Source organism: Notechis scutatus, chromosome 2 (genome assembly GCF_049901735.1).
Source record: "Notechis scutatus isolate UNSWTSFEM ecotype Mainland chromosome 2, rNotScu1.2, whole genome shotgun sequence".
NCBI lineage: Eukaryota > Metazoa > Chordata > Lepidosauria > Squamata > Elapidae > Notechis > Notechis scutatus.
In genome coordinates this window covers 201,721,489-201,736,457 of record NC_142010.1, presented here as the reverse complement: position 1 = coordinate 201,736,457, position 14,969 = coordinate 201,721,489, and the positions used below count along the sequence as shown (strand labels likewise).

General features: G+C 35.4%; 1 protein-coding gene across 1 annotated transcript in view; it reads left to right on the top strand.

The window, feature by feature from the left end:
- Window positions 1-14,969, top strand: part of TRPM6 (transient receptor potential cation channel subfamily M member 6) — an 83,024-nt gene that overhangs the window by 15,848 nt on the left and 52,207 nt on the right. Inside the window, exons 9-18 of the mRNA XM_087957819.1 lie at window positions 832-1,006; window positions 1,582-1,705; window positions 4,983-5,055; window positions 5,160-5,260; window positions 5,432-5,566; window positions 7,081-7,134; window positions 8,066-8,206; window positions 8,908-9,042; window positions 11,101-11,381; window positions 13,592-13,820. Coding sequence (XP_087813945.1) covers window positions 832-1,006; window positions 1,582-1,705; window positions 4,983-5,055; window positions 5,160-5,260; window positions 5,432-5,566; window positions 7,081-7,134; window positions 8,066-8,206; window positions 8,908-9,042; window positions 11,101-11,381; window positions 13,592-13,820 — 1,448 coding nt within the window. The remainder of the gene's footprint in view (window positions 1-831; window positions 1,007-1,581; window positions 1,706-4,982; window positions 5,056-5,159; window positions 5,261-5,431; window positions 5,567-7,080; window positions 7,135-8,065; window positions 8,207-8,907; window positions 9,043-11,100; window positions 11,382-13,591; window positions 13,821-14,969) is intronic.

Here is a 14,969-nt window from a genome sequence, read left to right as displayed (position 1 = left end):
AATACCATCTCTGACTGGAGATTTTACAATATCCTTCCCTGGCCATGCCCACCAAGCCATGCCCACAGAACCGGGAGTAAAAGAAATTGAATCCCACCACTGCTGAGAAGGTAAGGATGATGGCAGGGGATGGAGACTCACTCCATATTCCAGAGTAGGAGGGGACTGAGTGGGAATGAGTGACGTCGAGTTGGCCACGCCCACCCAATCACACCGGTTGTTAAATTATTGGCTCCCGGTGTTTTCTTTTCTGTGGGATACAGATCCAAATGGCTCTTTGTGTGTTTAAGGTTGCAGACCCCTGCCCTACCTCTACCTTAACCCAAACCCCAAACCCAAACCCAACCCTAACCCTAATTCTAACCTTAACCCTTTCAATGAAGTGGTTTGTTTTATTGGTCTTACCATATTTTTTATTAGTAATTTCTTGATATTTCTGTTCTTTTTAAATCAACATACCATTACTATGTATTTAATTGTTAAAGTAGTCATTAAAAACATGTATTTTTAAAAGGTTTTTCTTTTTATTTCATGCAAGAAGTAAAAGCATCTTCTGATGAGAAGCTTATCATAGGGCAGATACTGTTTATAAAAAAAAAATACAAGAAAAATATTCTTGATTCTGAAAATAGCTGTCATGCATACCCACATTCATCCCACTGAACAAATGAAATCTAGTCACGTATTAAAATGTGCCATTTTTATTAAGGGAAAAGTCTTCCATTTACAGTTCTAACATTTTGTAACATGAGAAACGTTATGAGCAACAGATTTCAACAAGTACTGAATCCCCTAAATGAATGGTTGCAATTTCTGTGTGATTTGAAATAGGAATGGGACAAGGTGTGCCCTTAGTTGGGCTAGTGGTAGAAGGTGGTCCCAATGAAATCCTGACAGTCTGGGAATATGTCAGGGACACACCTGCTGTTCCAGTAGTGATATGTGAAGGAACTGGAAGAGCTGCAGACCTTCTTGCATTCACTTATAAACACACCGCAGATGACAGGTGAGTATTTGCATAACATTCCTTCAAATATGGAATGAAAAAATAGTGCGCCAAAATAAGCAGCTCAAATCTTTAAATGATTCTTTAAATCTTGTTTCTTAAGACAACTTCTGTCTAGTTCATATTTGGTTATAGGTAGACAGTTGTTAAATGAATTTTGCCCTATTTTATTACCCTTTTTGCTCTAGTTATTAAGCAAATCATGGCAGTCATTAAGTGAATCACACTGTTGTTAAGCAAATTTAGCTTTACCATCGAAATTGCTTGCTGGAAACCTGCTTTGAAGGTACAAATCACCCAATCCAACCTTCACAAATGCCTGCCTTTACCAAACACCTGTATTTTGATCGCATGGGGATGCTCCAATGGTCACAAATGTGAAAAACAGTCATTTTTTTCAGTGCCGTTGTAACGTTGAAAGGTTATTAAATGAATGGTTATAAGTCAAAATATATTTAGGAGAGGTACAGTATAACAAGCATTGCTGGGGCTATTGGAAAATGTTACGCTGGTGGGGAACATGACAAGATGCATGTAATGAACTAATATCTATTTCACCATTCATTTCCTGTCAGAAACTGGAACACTCAACTTAAGGAAAAGATATTATTAAAGATTAAAAATAGCTTCAGTTTTGGACAAAAGCAGTCCCATCACTTGTTCAAAATTTTAATGGAATGTATGGAACATAGAGATTCTGTAAGTATCCTGATTTAATGGTATCTCTTTATTAATCCCATCCTCTTCTCTGTCACTGAATTATTACTTATACCAAGATACTGTTTAATTAATATTATCAAAAGAAAAAATATGAATTAATAATTATTGATATTTCATAATTATTAATATCATTATAATAATAGTGACAAATACTTTTTTTTAAAGCAAATTTTATTAATTTCAAAAACAAACAAATCATCATCAACCATTACATATTTAAACCTTTTTCCATTATAAATTTTACAAGTCAGATAAAACCTTATCTTATACAATACAATTCTATTTTAAGCCATTTCCATATGAGCATAAAAATACCTCTTATCCAATTTCTCTTTACTTCTCTTTACTCTTATTCAATTTCACTATTATTATTTCATCTATTTCTTTCTGACTTGATCACCATTATTTTCATTCTGTAGTTCTACAAGGTTTTATTAATGCTCTCAAAAACATAGACACACAACAAATAAACATATAAAAAATCTTTTAGGAAAGTAACTTGACCCCAGGTACCTCTCTTTATATGGGCTTTAATTATATTCATGCTCATCATACATAACATTACCTATTTTGTTTACCATTCTATATCTTCTATATAAACTTCTCCACAGATCACTCTTCATAATTCTATCTTATTTAATCCATCTTAATTTAAATCATTATATTGTATCTTTTGCCCATTCTTTATTATCCCTCTATCTCATTCCTTATAATGAAAAAAAAAAAAAAGAATTTCTCCTGAAATCACTAATCAGAGTGTGATGCCTTTCTATCCTCCCCCTAAATTAATTAGATTAACATTTAAACTAACACCTAATACCCAATCTGATTCTGCTTGGTACATTCTATCTACTAATTTTTTCTTTTAATAACAATAAAAACAGAGTAATAAATCGAAAATGTTTAAATACATAGTGCCCTCCTAAATACATAGTTGAATAATAAATCTAAATATTAAATCTTATAACATTCCCATTGTCTTTCCCTTTAATATTTTATTACATTTTAAAATCAATCATTATTAAACATTTCAACATTTTGATTTCTTATTAACTCTTAAGCCATTCTAATTTTCTATTTCTAATACAGATGTTACAATACCATCTTATGTACCTTGCAAAATCTTTTTTAGAAATTATCCTTTACCCTTTGTCCCTAAAAAAGATTCCTCTTTTCCCATCTAATTTCAAAACATTGTGGCTTTTCTCCGCCTTTCCCCTTTCTTTCTTCCCCCACCAAATCTTCCTACCCCCCTTCTTCTAGCCTCTGCCTTGCTAGCATCCCTTCTCTGTTGTGTTCCCTTTTTCTTTTGTTTACTATCATTATGTTTATTTTGCATCATATTTTTCTCTTTCTTAAATGTTTTTTTAGATCTTAAGTCCTTCATTTTCCTCGCTTTCTTCCTTCCTTCTTTCTTAGATAAATTTTGGGATTCATTAAAGATGGCGTCTTCGTCTTCTTCTTCTTGTTGTTCTTCTGCTTCCATCTGTTGTATTGTTTGCTGATAGTTAACCAGCACCATTTCTAAAAATAGGAAGGCTTTTTCCATACCATCTTTACAGGCTGCTTTTGTTTGCTCATATTCTTCCCTCAGTTCCTCAAAAGAAAAAGCCATTATAAATCTTTTCTTTTCTTTTTTTCCCTCTTTCTTCTTACACCAACCAAGATATTTCAAGAGAAAGTAAAACAGTCCCAAAATCCACAATCCTCAATCAACCCAGGCCAAGACAGAATTCTCTCTTTCTCTTCCAGGGGTAGTATCAGACAAAGGAAAAAAGAAAGTCCAAATCTGTATTTTGAAGCCTTATTAGAGTTATATTTCTGTCTTCAAATCCTTAAGGCATCTCCTCCAACAAAATCAAACCTGTTTTTTTTTGTCCTCTCCCTTCCGACTTATCCCAAAAGCTAGTTTTACCTGAAAAAAAAAACAGGTTTCTCAATACCACTTATTAATTCCGTCGGGAGGGAGAATCAACTTTCCTTTCAGCACCTCAGAATTGCCGCTTATTTTCTCTTGTAGAAAGAATCATCCAAAAAGCCATCATTTCCAGGAATTAAATTAAATGTATCTCAGAGTCCTGGATCAACCAAGAAAACTTTCACTCTCAAAAGCTTTCTCCTCTTCCTCCAGCGCATACTTGCGCAGCTGCCGGCTTCTTTGTGGCGGCCATTGCGGACCGCCGCTGCGCCGTCTTGGGAAAAGGGGGTTCTGCCGGCCGGGGAGGGGGTCTGCAACACCCCCAAACTCCTCTCCGGATCCCCCCTATCTTCAGCTACCCCTGCAGGGTAGCCTAGCTCCAGACCCGTCCGGATCGGAGCACCAAAAGCGGCTAGCGCGGCAGGGATCGCGTGGAATCGCAAATCCCTGCCGCTCGCGAAGCCAACAAACCGGAAGTCCCCGACAAATACTTTTTTTAAATAAGGCATTTGTATACTTCAAGATAAGGTTGGACATTTTTGCACTAATGATATGAATCAGTAATCCTTATATTTTTCTTTCTATCATCTTTCACAAAAAAAACGTAGTTTCACAATACATTTTGATCAATTGCAGCAGGATATTTATCTGGAACACATATGAAGAAATCTGTTGAATTCAATTTGGTTTTATTTATCATTTAGTCAATCATAGTCAGCCGTTTGCATATTTGTGCCCATATTTTACATATTTTTTTAATATAATTTTCATAATAAGTTCATTCTGCAAATGATTCCTCTCATGAAGTATATTTTTGTACAATTCTAATATACACAATTTTATGCACCATATCTCCCTAACGCTATGCATTTTTGTGTTAACATCCATTGTTATACTTGCAGAGCAATACTCGTCCTTATACTTTTTCGGTTGGGATACTTTGAGAAAATTATTTGATTGCTACAATTTTTATATTAGTTTGCATATTGATATTGGAATCACAAATTATGATAATGTGGCTTAAAATATGAAATGACTGTCCATCATTCTTTCTTTGGAAGCATTATGAAATGATTTGAATTCTTCCCTTATATATGCAGACTCCATCTGTCTTCAGCATTTGCTTCCTATTCTTTATGCAGCTTAACTCCCGCTGTCTTAGATATCTCTCTGCCATGCCAGCTTCAGCTTATTCCTTCTGATCTTATTTTCATATTTTTCAGGGCATTGATTCTCTTCCTTCCTGTCAATCTTTTTCTCTAAAACTTAGGAGATCTTAGAAATTGTCTAATGGTGTTCGCTTTTCTTTCCTCTGGTAACTTATGTTATTTTTGACAGATAACAATATTTGATGCTGAATCAGAGGAACATCAGGACATGGATCTCTCAATCCTGACTGCACTCTTGAAAGGTACTTTATGTTGTCTTTTCTCACGTACTTCCAAAATCAAATCAGGAAGTAGAAGTTAAATTATTCTGAGTATGAAACTTAACACATAATGTGTTTATTCATAGGCACACATATGTCTGCTCCAGATCAGCTCAATCTGGCTCTGGCTTGGAACAGATTGGACATTGCTAAAAAACATATATTGGTTTATGGACAACACTGGAAGGTAAATTTCATATTTAATTTCTTTCTGCTGCATACGACTACTACCATCAGTTCTGCTTTTCTGCATTGTTTTACATGTCTTATCATGCATATGGTGCATTTTATATCTGAATTGCCATCAGCGCTGTGATAACATTAACAAAAATTTCCATTCCCCATATTGTGTATGAAGGTTGGCTCCCTTGAACAAGCAATGCAGGATGCCCTTATTATGGATCAGGTAGAATTTGTGAAATTGCTAATAGAACATGGTGTGAATCTACACCGCTTCCTTACGATATCCCGACTGGAAGAACTATACAATACTGTGAGTACCTGAAATTCTGATTTGCTTTTAATAATGACAAATGACTTTTAAACCATAGAATCAAAGAAACGAAACAGCATCACAAACTCGGTCGTTACTGTATAAATAGGTTACAGGATAACTACAAAGACCCATAAAAATGTTAGGTCATTCTCTGGTTTGGGTCTCTTCAGCAACAGATCAAAATCCGTGATTGTGCGCAGTTTCGATCTGTGCTCGCCGCTGGAGTGCCCCGATCCTTTGGATTCGGGGCTGAAGCCATCCCATAGAGGTGGTGAAGAGGGGGGAAATTGCTAGCCGAGTGGAGGGGAGCCGCATCTCTCCTCCTTGGCTGGTCTAAACTCTGGTCTAAGACAGATGAAAGTATAAGTACAATGAATAAAAAGATATAGAAATTTAGATAAAAGAAATACAATTGAATAAGAAGAAAATGAGATAACCCCCCCCCCAAATTAAGAGAAATAAAGGGAGAAATAGTGAGAAGTTGGAAAAAGAGTAATAAGATATGAAGTTGAATACATAAGATGAATATGCATATGAAATTGTGTCTGTATGGAAATGTGATAACCCGGAATGATGCTGTACTCAAATAAGATGTTTTATTCGTTTTGTTAAAACTCAATAAAACTTTATTAAAAAAAAAAGTTAGGTCCTTGAAATTTATATTTTCCCAGGGAAAATTATTTCTTTAACCAAGAGGGAAGTAAAAACATGCACTAAACAGCTAATACATATATTAAATATATAGAAATCAGTGGGGTTTTAAAATATTATATTATTATAAAATAGAGAAAAAAAATTCCCCAAAATTTGGCTATTTGACTTCTGATTTAGCCTTAAGAATAATTTTGTTCCCTTGCCAGTTTTGTTCTAATGGACAGCTCTATTTTGTTTTGTGCGACATCTATCCCACCATGCTATATAAAATGGTAGAAGGAATTGGGCAAAGCAAGTAAAAAACTCCAATGTTAACAATCTTTTTTTCTTTTCAGCGTTTGGAAGCATCTCAGGCCACTTAAAGATTGTGAAACCCACAACAATAATTTTTAAAAAATCCTTGAAAAAAATAACACAGGATGTAAATAAGCTATGTATTTGAAACAGAGTAAGATGAATCCTGGGAATTTTTAAAGAAAAAAGAAAAAAGAAAACTCCCAAATTTTACACTGTTCTTGTCCCCACCTCTCTTGAGTTGAAAACCAAAGTCAAATAGTCTTCCTGAATTCATTCTGATTCACCAGTTTTTATATTCTGGGGTCCAGAATATGACCTCAGTCCCAATAATTGCTTCTGTTTTGAAGAATACTTTTTGACCACCACATGCTGAGATTTTGCAAGTTCTTGTAAAAGAAATTTGAAGTCTTGTGAGATTCTGAAGTTTTCACACAATTTCTTCATGCAAGTCTCTCAAACTCATGAACAATTTAAAAAATAGTGTAATTAAATATTATTTTTGTGATATATTTACATGCTATTCATTTATTCATGTTATTTTTTTTATTTCTAAATTCCAGAGACAAGGGCCAACAAACCTACTTTTGCATCATCTTCTTTGTGACGTGAAACAGGTAATTTCCTTCTAAAATACGAAGAGCAAGGGCTTTTATAGGCAGCAATTTATCACTATTTGGTATTAACAAATGTATATATCAGGGGTGCCAACCTTGGCAACTTTAAGATATGTGGATTTCAACTCACAGAATTCGCCAGCCGGCCATGCAAGTCTAACAATTGGCAAGGTTGGACATTTATTGGTCCATAGCAATTGCTGTAATAAAAAAGATGATACTAAATAAGATTTTCTAATTGAATACTCTTCTGTGAAATATTCTCCATTCCTTTTTGTCTTGTTACGGAGGAAGATATCTGGGTAACTTCTAATTAAAGATGTAAAAATTTGAGGAATATGGTATTGACTAACATGGTAAAAGCTATAACTGCTCATAGGTTATTGCTACAATGAATGTATATGTAAATTGTGGAACTTTGTTCTAATTAAGTGTTCTTCAGTAGCTAAAGTAACAACAAAGGTGATTCTTATATTCAATATTCAAGTTAACTTTCTGTAAAAGCATTAAGTTATATAGTAAATATTTTATTTTATTTCAGGCACTCTATTTGGCCATCAGATAATTTGACTTTTATCTCTTCATTTCATTTGTTTGGCAGTTTTCCCGATTTTAAAAACCTTGTCAAATATTTGTTTCACTGGCTTTTATTGATGCCACATTAGATTATTGTTTCATAGCTAACTGTCTTCAATTTTGGCCCAGGAAATAAAAATGAATGAATAAACTGTAGCCTAGAAAAGTTTTATATTCATCACAGTTTAATCAAGAACACAAGAGGAAATTTTAACAAAAGTAATGTCTTGAATTCACTACAAGGTGGCAAGAATAATGCTTTTGAAAGATTTTCTCAGATGTGAAAACAATTTCTTACATATGTTACAAAACAAATATTTGTTGCAATGTACGACGTTAAATATTTGTGTTACAGAGTACTCTTCCCGTGGACTATAAAATATTGTTGATTGATATTGGATTGGTTATAGAATACTTGATTGGTGGAGCTTATCAGAGCAGCTACACAAGAAAACATTTCAGAATTTTATACAATAATATTTACAGGAAACATAAGGTAAATAAGCACATGATTCCATGCCACATTTTCTTACATTGTATGGGGAGCACCCTCGTTCATCATTATTTCTTACCTCCCTTATGCTTTCCTTATGCTGATTTTGTGTTTTTACCATAGGAAGCTCAACTAATGTGGAGAGGGATGGAAGAATAAAGGAAATTCTATTTTTTATGTTTTAAGTGTATATTTGAAATAGACAATAAACAGATGACCCTCATTAGATCAGCACACGATCAGTGTAATATTTCAGATGTGTGACTATTTCTTTTAAAATAGTGACCCAATCTACACCACCGTTACAGCTGTGCAGTAAATAGGAGGGAGCACTAAGTATGCTGCTTTGAACTCCTCTACAAAAACTGAGCTTTAAATCTAATAAAGAAATAAAACAGAGCTATTTTCAAAAGCTAATTGTAAACACTGAGTTTAGCTTAAAATGTACTAACATGATATCCAAGAAATGTTGAAAAATTGCTGTACTTATTTTTTGCTTAGTTTGCAACCATGACACATGCTTTTTGTAAAGCAAATTAAACTCTGTATAGTTTTATAAGCACACATTTTAACTTAGTGGGTGGGAAAGGACCGTTTTGCATGTATGCATGCATTTTAATCAGCATCGTCATGACCAGGATATCTTGTTTGTGCAACCTAGTCTTAATAAAGCTCTTTCTTTCTATTTCATAACAAATCTTTAGAATCAAGACGTTGCCTCCAGGCTGGCGCAGAACCTCTCGCTTCATCAAGTTAATCAGACTGGGAGTCGAAGTGGACCTGCTGAAAATACTTTGCATTTCCAGTTTATTAGAACAGCTCAGCCATACAAATACAAAGTACTGTGAATCTTGTTTACTGGTGCAGTTTGTTAAAAGGGCATTAGACTGGAGATCCTGTTTGTTCACTTGACAAGATAAAAGAGGCAGGCATACTGGCTTAATTCTTTCCCTTTAATATATTGAGACAAGGTTGAATCAGATAAGAGCTAGAAGTAGCACTGGCTTTCTATGCTTCTCTTGTTTTAGTCGGTGCAGTGAGAAGTAGAGAAAGATTTCAGGTCTTTGCTGAAGTCAGATAATAGACAGAGATCGTTTGGAAACACTTTAACCTGCCTGAGCCAACTTAAGATAAGGGATAGACTGAATAGATCTTACTCAAGATTTGACTGTCTGCAACAGTTCTTGTTATTGTGGGGTTTTGCTGAGAGAACAAATAATTCTCCTAAGTCTTTGAGAAGCTCTTCACTCATTTTGTTTCCTGCTAGACATGGCTGATAATAGAATTAGAAATGATTACAGTGTTAGATTATAGAACTGGAATTATGGCTCATTATAAATTATATGCCAGTTTATTGCCTGAATAGTCATGATTTTCTAATGCAAAAAAATATTTATTTAGACAATTTCCTATCTGATTGCTCATCCTCATACCCCAATACAAAAACTGAAGCATAAACATGTCCCAGCAATATTTTTTTAATGACATTGCTTTCATCTCATTGACAACTCACAACTGGAGCAATTTAAAATCATAAATCTGCTCTAGTTGTTAAAGCAGTGCTTACTCACTTCTCCCAACACATTTTTTTGGGGACATGATCTAGCACAAGGATCTCCAACCTTGGCAACTTTAAGACTTGTGGACTTCAATTCCCGGTCTTAAAGTTGCCAAGGTTGGAGACCCCTGGGCTAGCCTACTTTATTGATAATAGAATTGACAGATATGCCCTTAGCTGTTGTAGGAATAGGCTGCTGCTCTATTCTCTGTGCACTGCTCTCCATGGACTTTGGCTGAAGAGGAGGCTAGAAATTTAGGTTCTGCAGAAGCATCTGCCCATCTAATACCTTTCTGAAGCACTGCTCATGTCTTAATGTGGACTCCTTATGAATCCTTTGGCATATTTTTAGCATTCAATATCTTGATCCATTACTCCTTATCTCACATGCCTCCTTTTCATCCACTAGTCCAATTGGTGGGTCACAGATGTGGTGGAAAGTGAAGAGTGAAGTGGGACTCAGCACCATGATGTTCCATGCATTCCCTCCTCTGTGCCTGACACTATCAGGCTGGCTGGTTTTAGACACAGGTTTAGTGGGGGTTCCACCCCCCCCCCAAAAAAAAGATTACTAGACCTAAATTCAGAAATAATCCAAGCAATAGATCACACATCTAGAGTATTTCTGAGCTTGCAACCCATTAGTCAGTCAATCTGACAGATGCCTAAAGCATAAATATGTTCCAGCATCTGTCCATTTTCCATTCAAGCATTTTCCAATATTCTCCCATTCCTGTTGCATCACATGTTAAAGAGAGTGATTGTGGGTTTTGTTTTAAAATTCACTGACAGAAAAACAAAGCCAGGAGAATCCACCAATTGCTTTCCTTAATCTGTTTTAGGTTAAATCTATAAGGATATCTGTATTCACTGGCATCATAGCTAAAGCAGAATAAAGCTTCTTCATAAAGGCAACAGAATAAATATAGCTGGCTATTAGTCCTCACCGCTTGGTGAGACTTGGCAGCTTTCCCTAGTTTTTAATTGTAGCTGTTGAAATTGTGATCTGGGTTGTGGACTTTGTATTTCTCTGTACTTCTACTTGTTTCAAATACGCCTTATGTGTGTTTAATTGCCTAGGTACAAACCAACCACAAAAAAGTTTAATATTAATTATTGCATACAGTTTTCTGACAGTTGTTTCATGCATTGCGGTTCCATTTGTGAACTTACAATTTTCCATACAATGTTTTTATCTTTTAAATATTACATATTCCCACTTCTGCTTCTAACTTTGTAGCTCCAAGGCATAAAGCTAAGCTTGACTGATGGAGAAAAAAAAAGTTAGGAACAAAAGGCTGAAAGTTTAATGACTGATATTGACTTTTTATTGATATAGGAAAAATCAACAAATTTCCATAAATCTAAGGAGAAGATCAAAGATGAATTCACCGTATTTGATGATCAAGAGTCAGTTGGTTTTATTTACCCCTACAATGATCTCTTGGTTTGGGCAGTTTTAATGAAAAGGCAGAAGATGGCTAGGTTCTTCTGGCAGCATGGAAAGGAAGCAATGGTGAAGGCTGTGGTAGCTTGCAAACTCTATAGAGCCATGGCACGTGAAGCCAAACAATGCAACATGGAGGATGATACAGCCGAGGAACTGAAGAAGTATTCAAAGTAAGGACCTTCCTTTCACTTTGGATAATAATGATCTGCGGTACTTAGAACGATTAGACACTTTTGACTTGGTTACTTAATACAGTTTTTATATTAAGGCAGGTGAAATCTGATCTGAAAAATCTTTTGGCTCCGCATGCAAAGATCTGGCTTGAAACACATGTAATCATCCCTAAGCACTATGTCAGGAGTCCGGCAGTTACCCCAATTAAATCACGAGACTCAGGCCAAACTTCCAAAACTAAACTGGCTTTATTTGGGAGTTAACATGTTGGCACTGCCTGGGTGTAGCTGAGACACATAATTCACTGTCACCCTTGACCCTGGTTTCCCCCCACCCCCTGGGTGTATCATAATTCATATTCTCCAATGACACACATCCATATCCAAGAGTCATAAATCATATTCTCCAGTTAGATTTTTGCACGGCAGAAACTTCAATCACCTCGTTACAATCTCTGAAAAACTATATATGGAATGCAGTTTTGATTTCCAAGCTGCTGCACTGCTCTTTCAAAACCCTCCCCTCCCTTTCTATTTACAACTCTAAAACATCCATATAAATGTTTTATGAGTTGACACACTAATTCAATTTTTTTTCTAGAATTCTTATGCCGTATACATGCATTCTTTACTTTTTATGATGCTACAGTACATCATGTTATATATAAAAAATGATGAATACAAATTCTGGTTTATTTATGAACTATATTTTTATAAACTATATTTAAGCTGATGGTCCTATATGTTTAATTTCATTATTTGAGATACTTTATTTTGTGTATCTGAATGATGCCTAGATTAAAATCTATTGAAATGTTGGCATTATTCCTAAAATGAGTTATTATTTTATAGTATCAGCATGAAACTTATCTGTTCTTTCTGTTCCTATCTGCGATTCATCTTTACTTTATCTGATTAATAGAGTCTGATAGGAAGTATAAAAGACTAAGTCTTGTTAGACATAATGGGATTAATAGCTGAGTAATTAGGTGTATGATTGTAGTAAAATAGGTTTAAAAAATATAGCTGGAATCTATTAAAGCTGATGAGAGTTTTAGCATAAATCAGGAATAAGCATCCAAGAAATATATAAAAGCCTTGAGCCCTTTTTAAATTTCCGCCCTTTGACCAAGATAACCAGGGCTATTTTCCTGCCATTTTGAAGCAGACAGCATAAAATCTATTTTAAAATCAAAATTTCAAATTCTGAAATACCTCCCTTAACTAGTTCTCCTGTAGTTTTCATACATGTATTTGATACTAGTAAAAAGTAAATAAATAAATAAATCCGAGCCCTTGATTTTCAGAATAAATTATAGAAGGATGCTTGGATTTTCTGAAAGAAATACTTTAATTTAAAACTGTAGAAAAACATTGTGTTGTATATAACTGCTCTCTAAATCTCACTTGGCATAATGTTCTGACCAAGGCTTTCTGACACAGTAACAATCACACGCTGTTGCCAAAACCCCTTTTTAAATTTCAACAGCTGTGACTTATATGCATTCGTAACCCGTAATAAATCCCAAACAATTTATGAATAGTCCAACAGAAGTCTGTCGCAGTCTTTCAGGATAAGGCTGATAAGCACCATCTTTATTTCCCTTGAAATGCTGCCAACGACTAAATTGCCAATTAGCTGTATAAGGCCAAATGGAGCACAAAGCCAACATGGAGCTTCAGAATTGAAATCAACCAGAACGAACAAAGTTGCTTCCTGCAAAGGCTCATGTCCCTTTGCTCCTTCTTTATTTCTTGTGGAAGGGGCCAATCATCTCCAAGCCTTACTCAAAGTCGCCCCTTTTGTCTTAACTGTTCTTGCCTTCTAGCAGCTCTGCGCAAGCACACACTGGGAACAGGCTTCCCCTGTTCCTCTGCCTCACTGATGTCAGATTCTGGAGGCTCCAGAGTCAGCACACAACTCTCAGATGACCCTGGCCCCATCTCTGTGTTGGACTCTGATCCCATGTTTGATTTCTCCCCAGACTCCAGGACTGGCCCATGTTCCTCCCCACTGTCGACTCTGCTGCCAGCTCTGCAGGCCATCAGTGGACCAGAACACATAATTCTCATTCAAGAAAATGTTTAAAGTCATGTTACACATATGATATAGAGATATATGCAAAGACGCCTTGGTTCCTATGATTAATTCTATTCTAACAGTCACAACTCTCTTCACCTTGCCCTATTTTATTTTGCTGTTATAGTGAGTTTGGGCAGCTTGCTCTAGATGTGTTAGATAATGCATTCAAACAAAATGAGCAGATGGCCATGAAGCTGTTGACATATGAGTTGAAGAACTGGAGTAACTCAACATGTCTGAAACTGGCTGTGTCAGTGGGTTTGAGACCTTTTGTGTCTCACACATGCACCCAGATGCTGTTGACTGATATGTGGATGGGGCGTCTAAAAATGAGAAAGAATTCCTGGTTTAAGGTAAACAATTTATTCTTTATCTAAACCAAATTTCTTCTGCTTTGGGCTACACAGTTGGAGATGCTTAGACTGGAAATATATGAAGGTTTCCCTCATTTTAGTTCAGTGATTTTAGTTTCAAGAGAGAAAGCCCTGTTTGCTGAGGTAATCTCATTATATTGTTCTCTTATCCTGGTCTTTTCAAAGACGTTATTAAGAAATTAACTGCCCCATTACAATTTTTATTCTGTTGACCCTCTTTTTCTGTTTGACTGTCAATCACTGTCAATTACCTAACCGTTTTCCAACGTAATAGCTGCTAAAGCTTAATCATTTTCATACATCTTGGTCAGTGTCAGAATATGAGGAAAATTAATTTTTTAAACACCACTACAGTTGTAGATGACCTGTTTCATTCATGGATGAAATGAAAGCAACATCATTGGGAAACCCAAGATTTTTTTAAAAATATTTCCAGGATATGTTTGTACCAATGCAAGATAAGATAAGTTTTTGTCAGTTTCATAATTTTGATCCTGTGAATAATGCAGTAAAATTGGATTCCGGGACAATCACAAATCCAATATTGCATTATTTTGTTGTACCTGAATAGTACATAGTTCATCAATTATGATTCTTGACTCTTGACGAATGTATCTTTTCTTTTATGTATACTGAGAGTATTTGCACCAAGATAAATCCCTTGTGTGTCCAACCACACTTGGCCAATAAAGAATTCTATTCTATTCTATTCCATTCTATTCTATTCTATTCTATTCTATTCTATTCTATTCTATTCTATTCTATTCTATTCTATTCTATTCTATTTCATGGCCACATACAATTACTGGATTGGAGAACTACAGTATGTAACTGTGTGAGTTCTGAACAGACGGTGAGAAACAGTAAGTGGATGTCCCCAGAGGAACTACCTGAAACATCTATACATACATCTATCCAAGGGTGGAAAACTATGGCCCCTTTATGACCCATCAACTTTAATGACCAGAACCATTGACCCATCTATACTGACTCAAGAATTCTGGGAGTTGAAGTCCACAAGTTGTAAAGGGGTCATAATTGCCTACATCTATGCGTATTTTTTCAGATTCTGGTAACACCAGGTGTCTTAAATGTCAGTGTCTGATGAACTGACAAAAATGCAGGAGA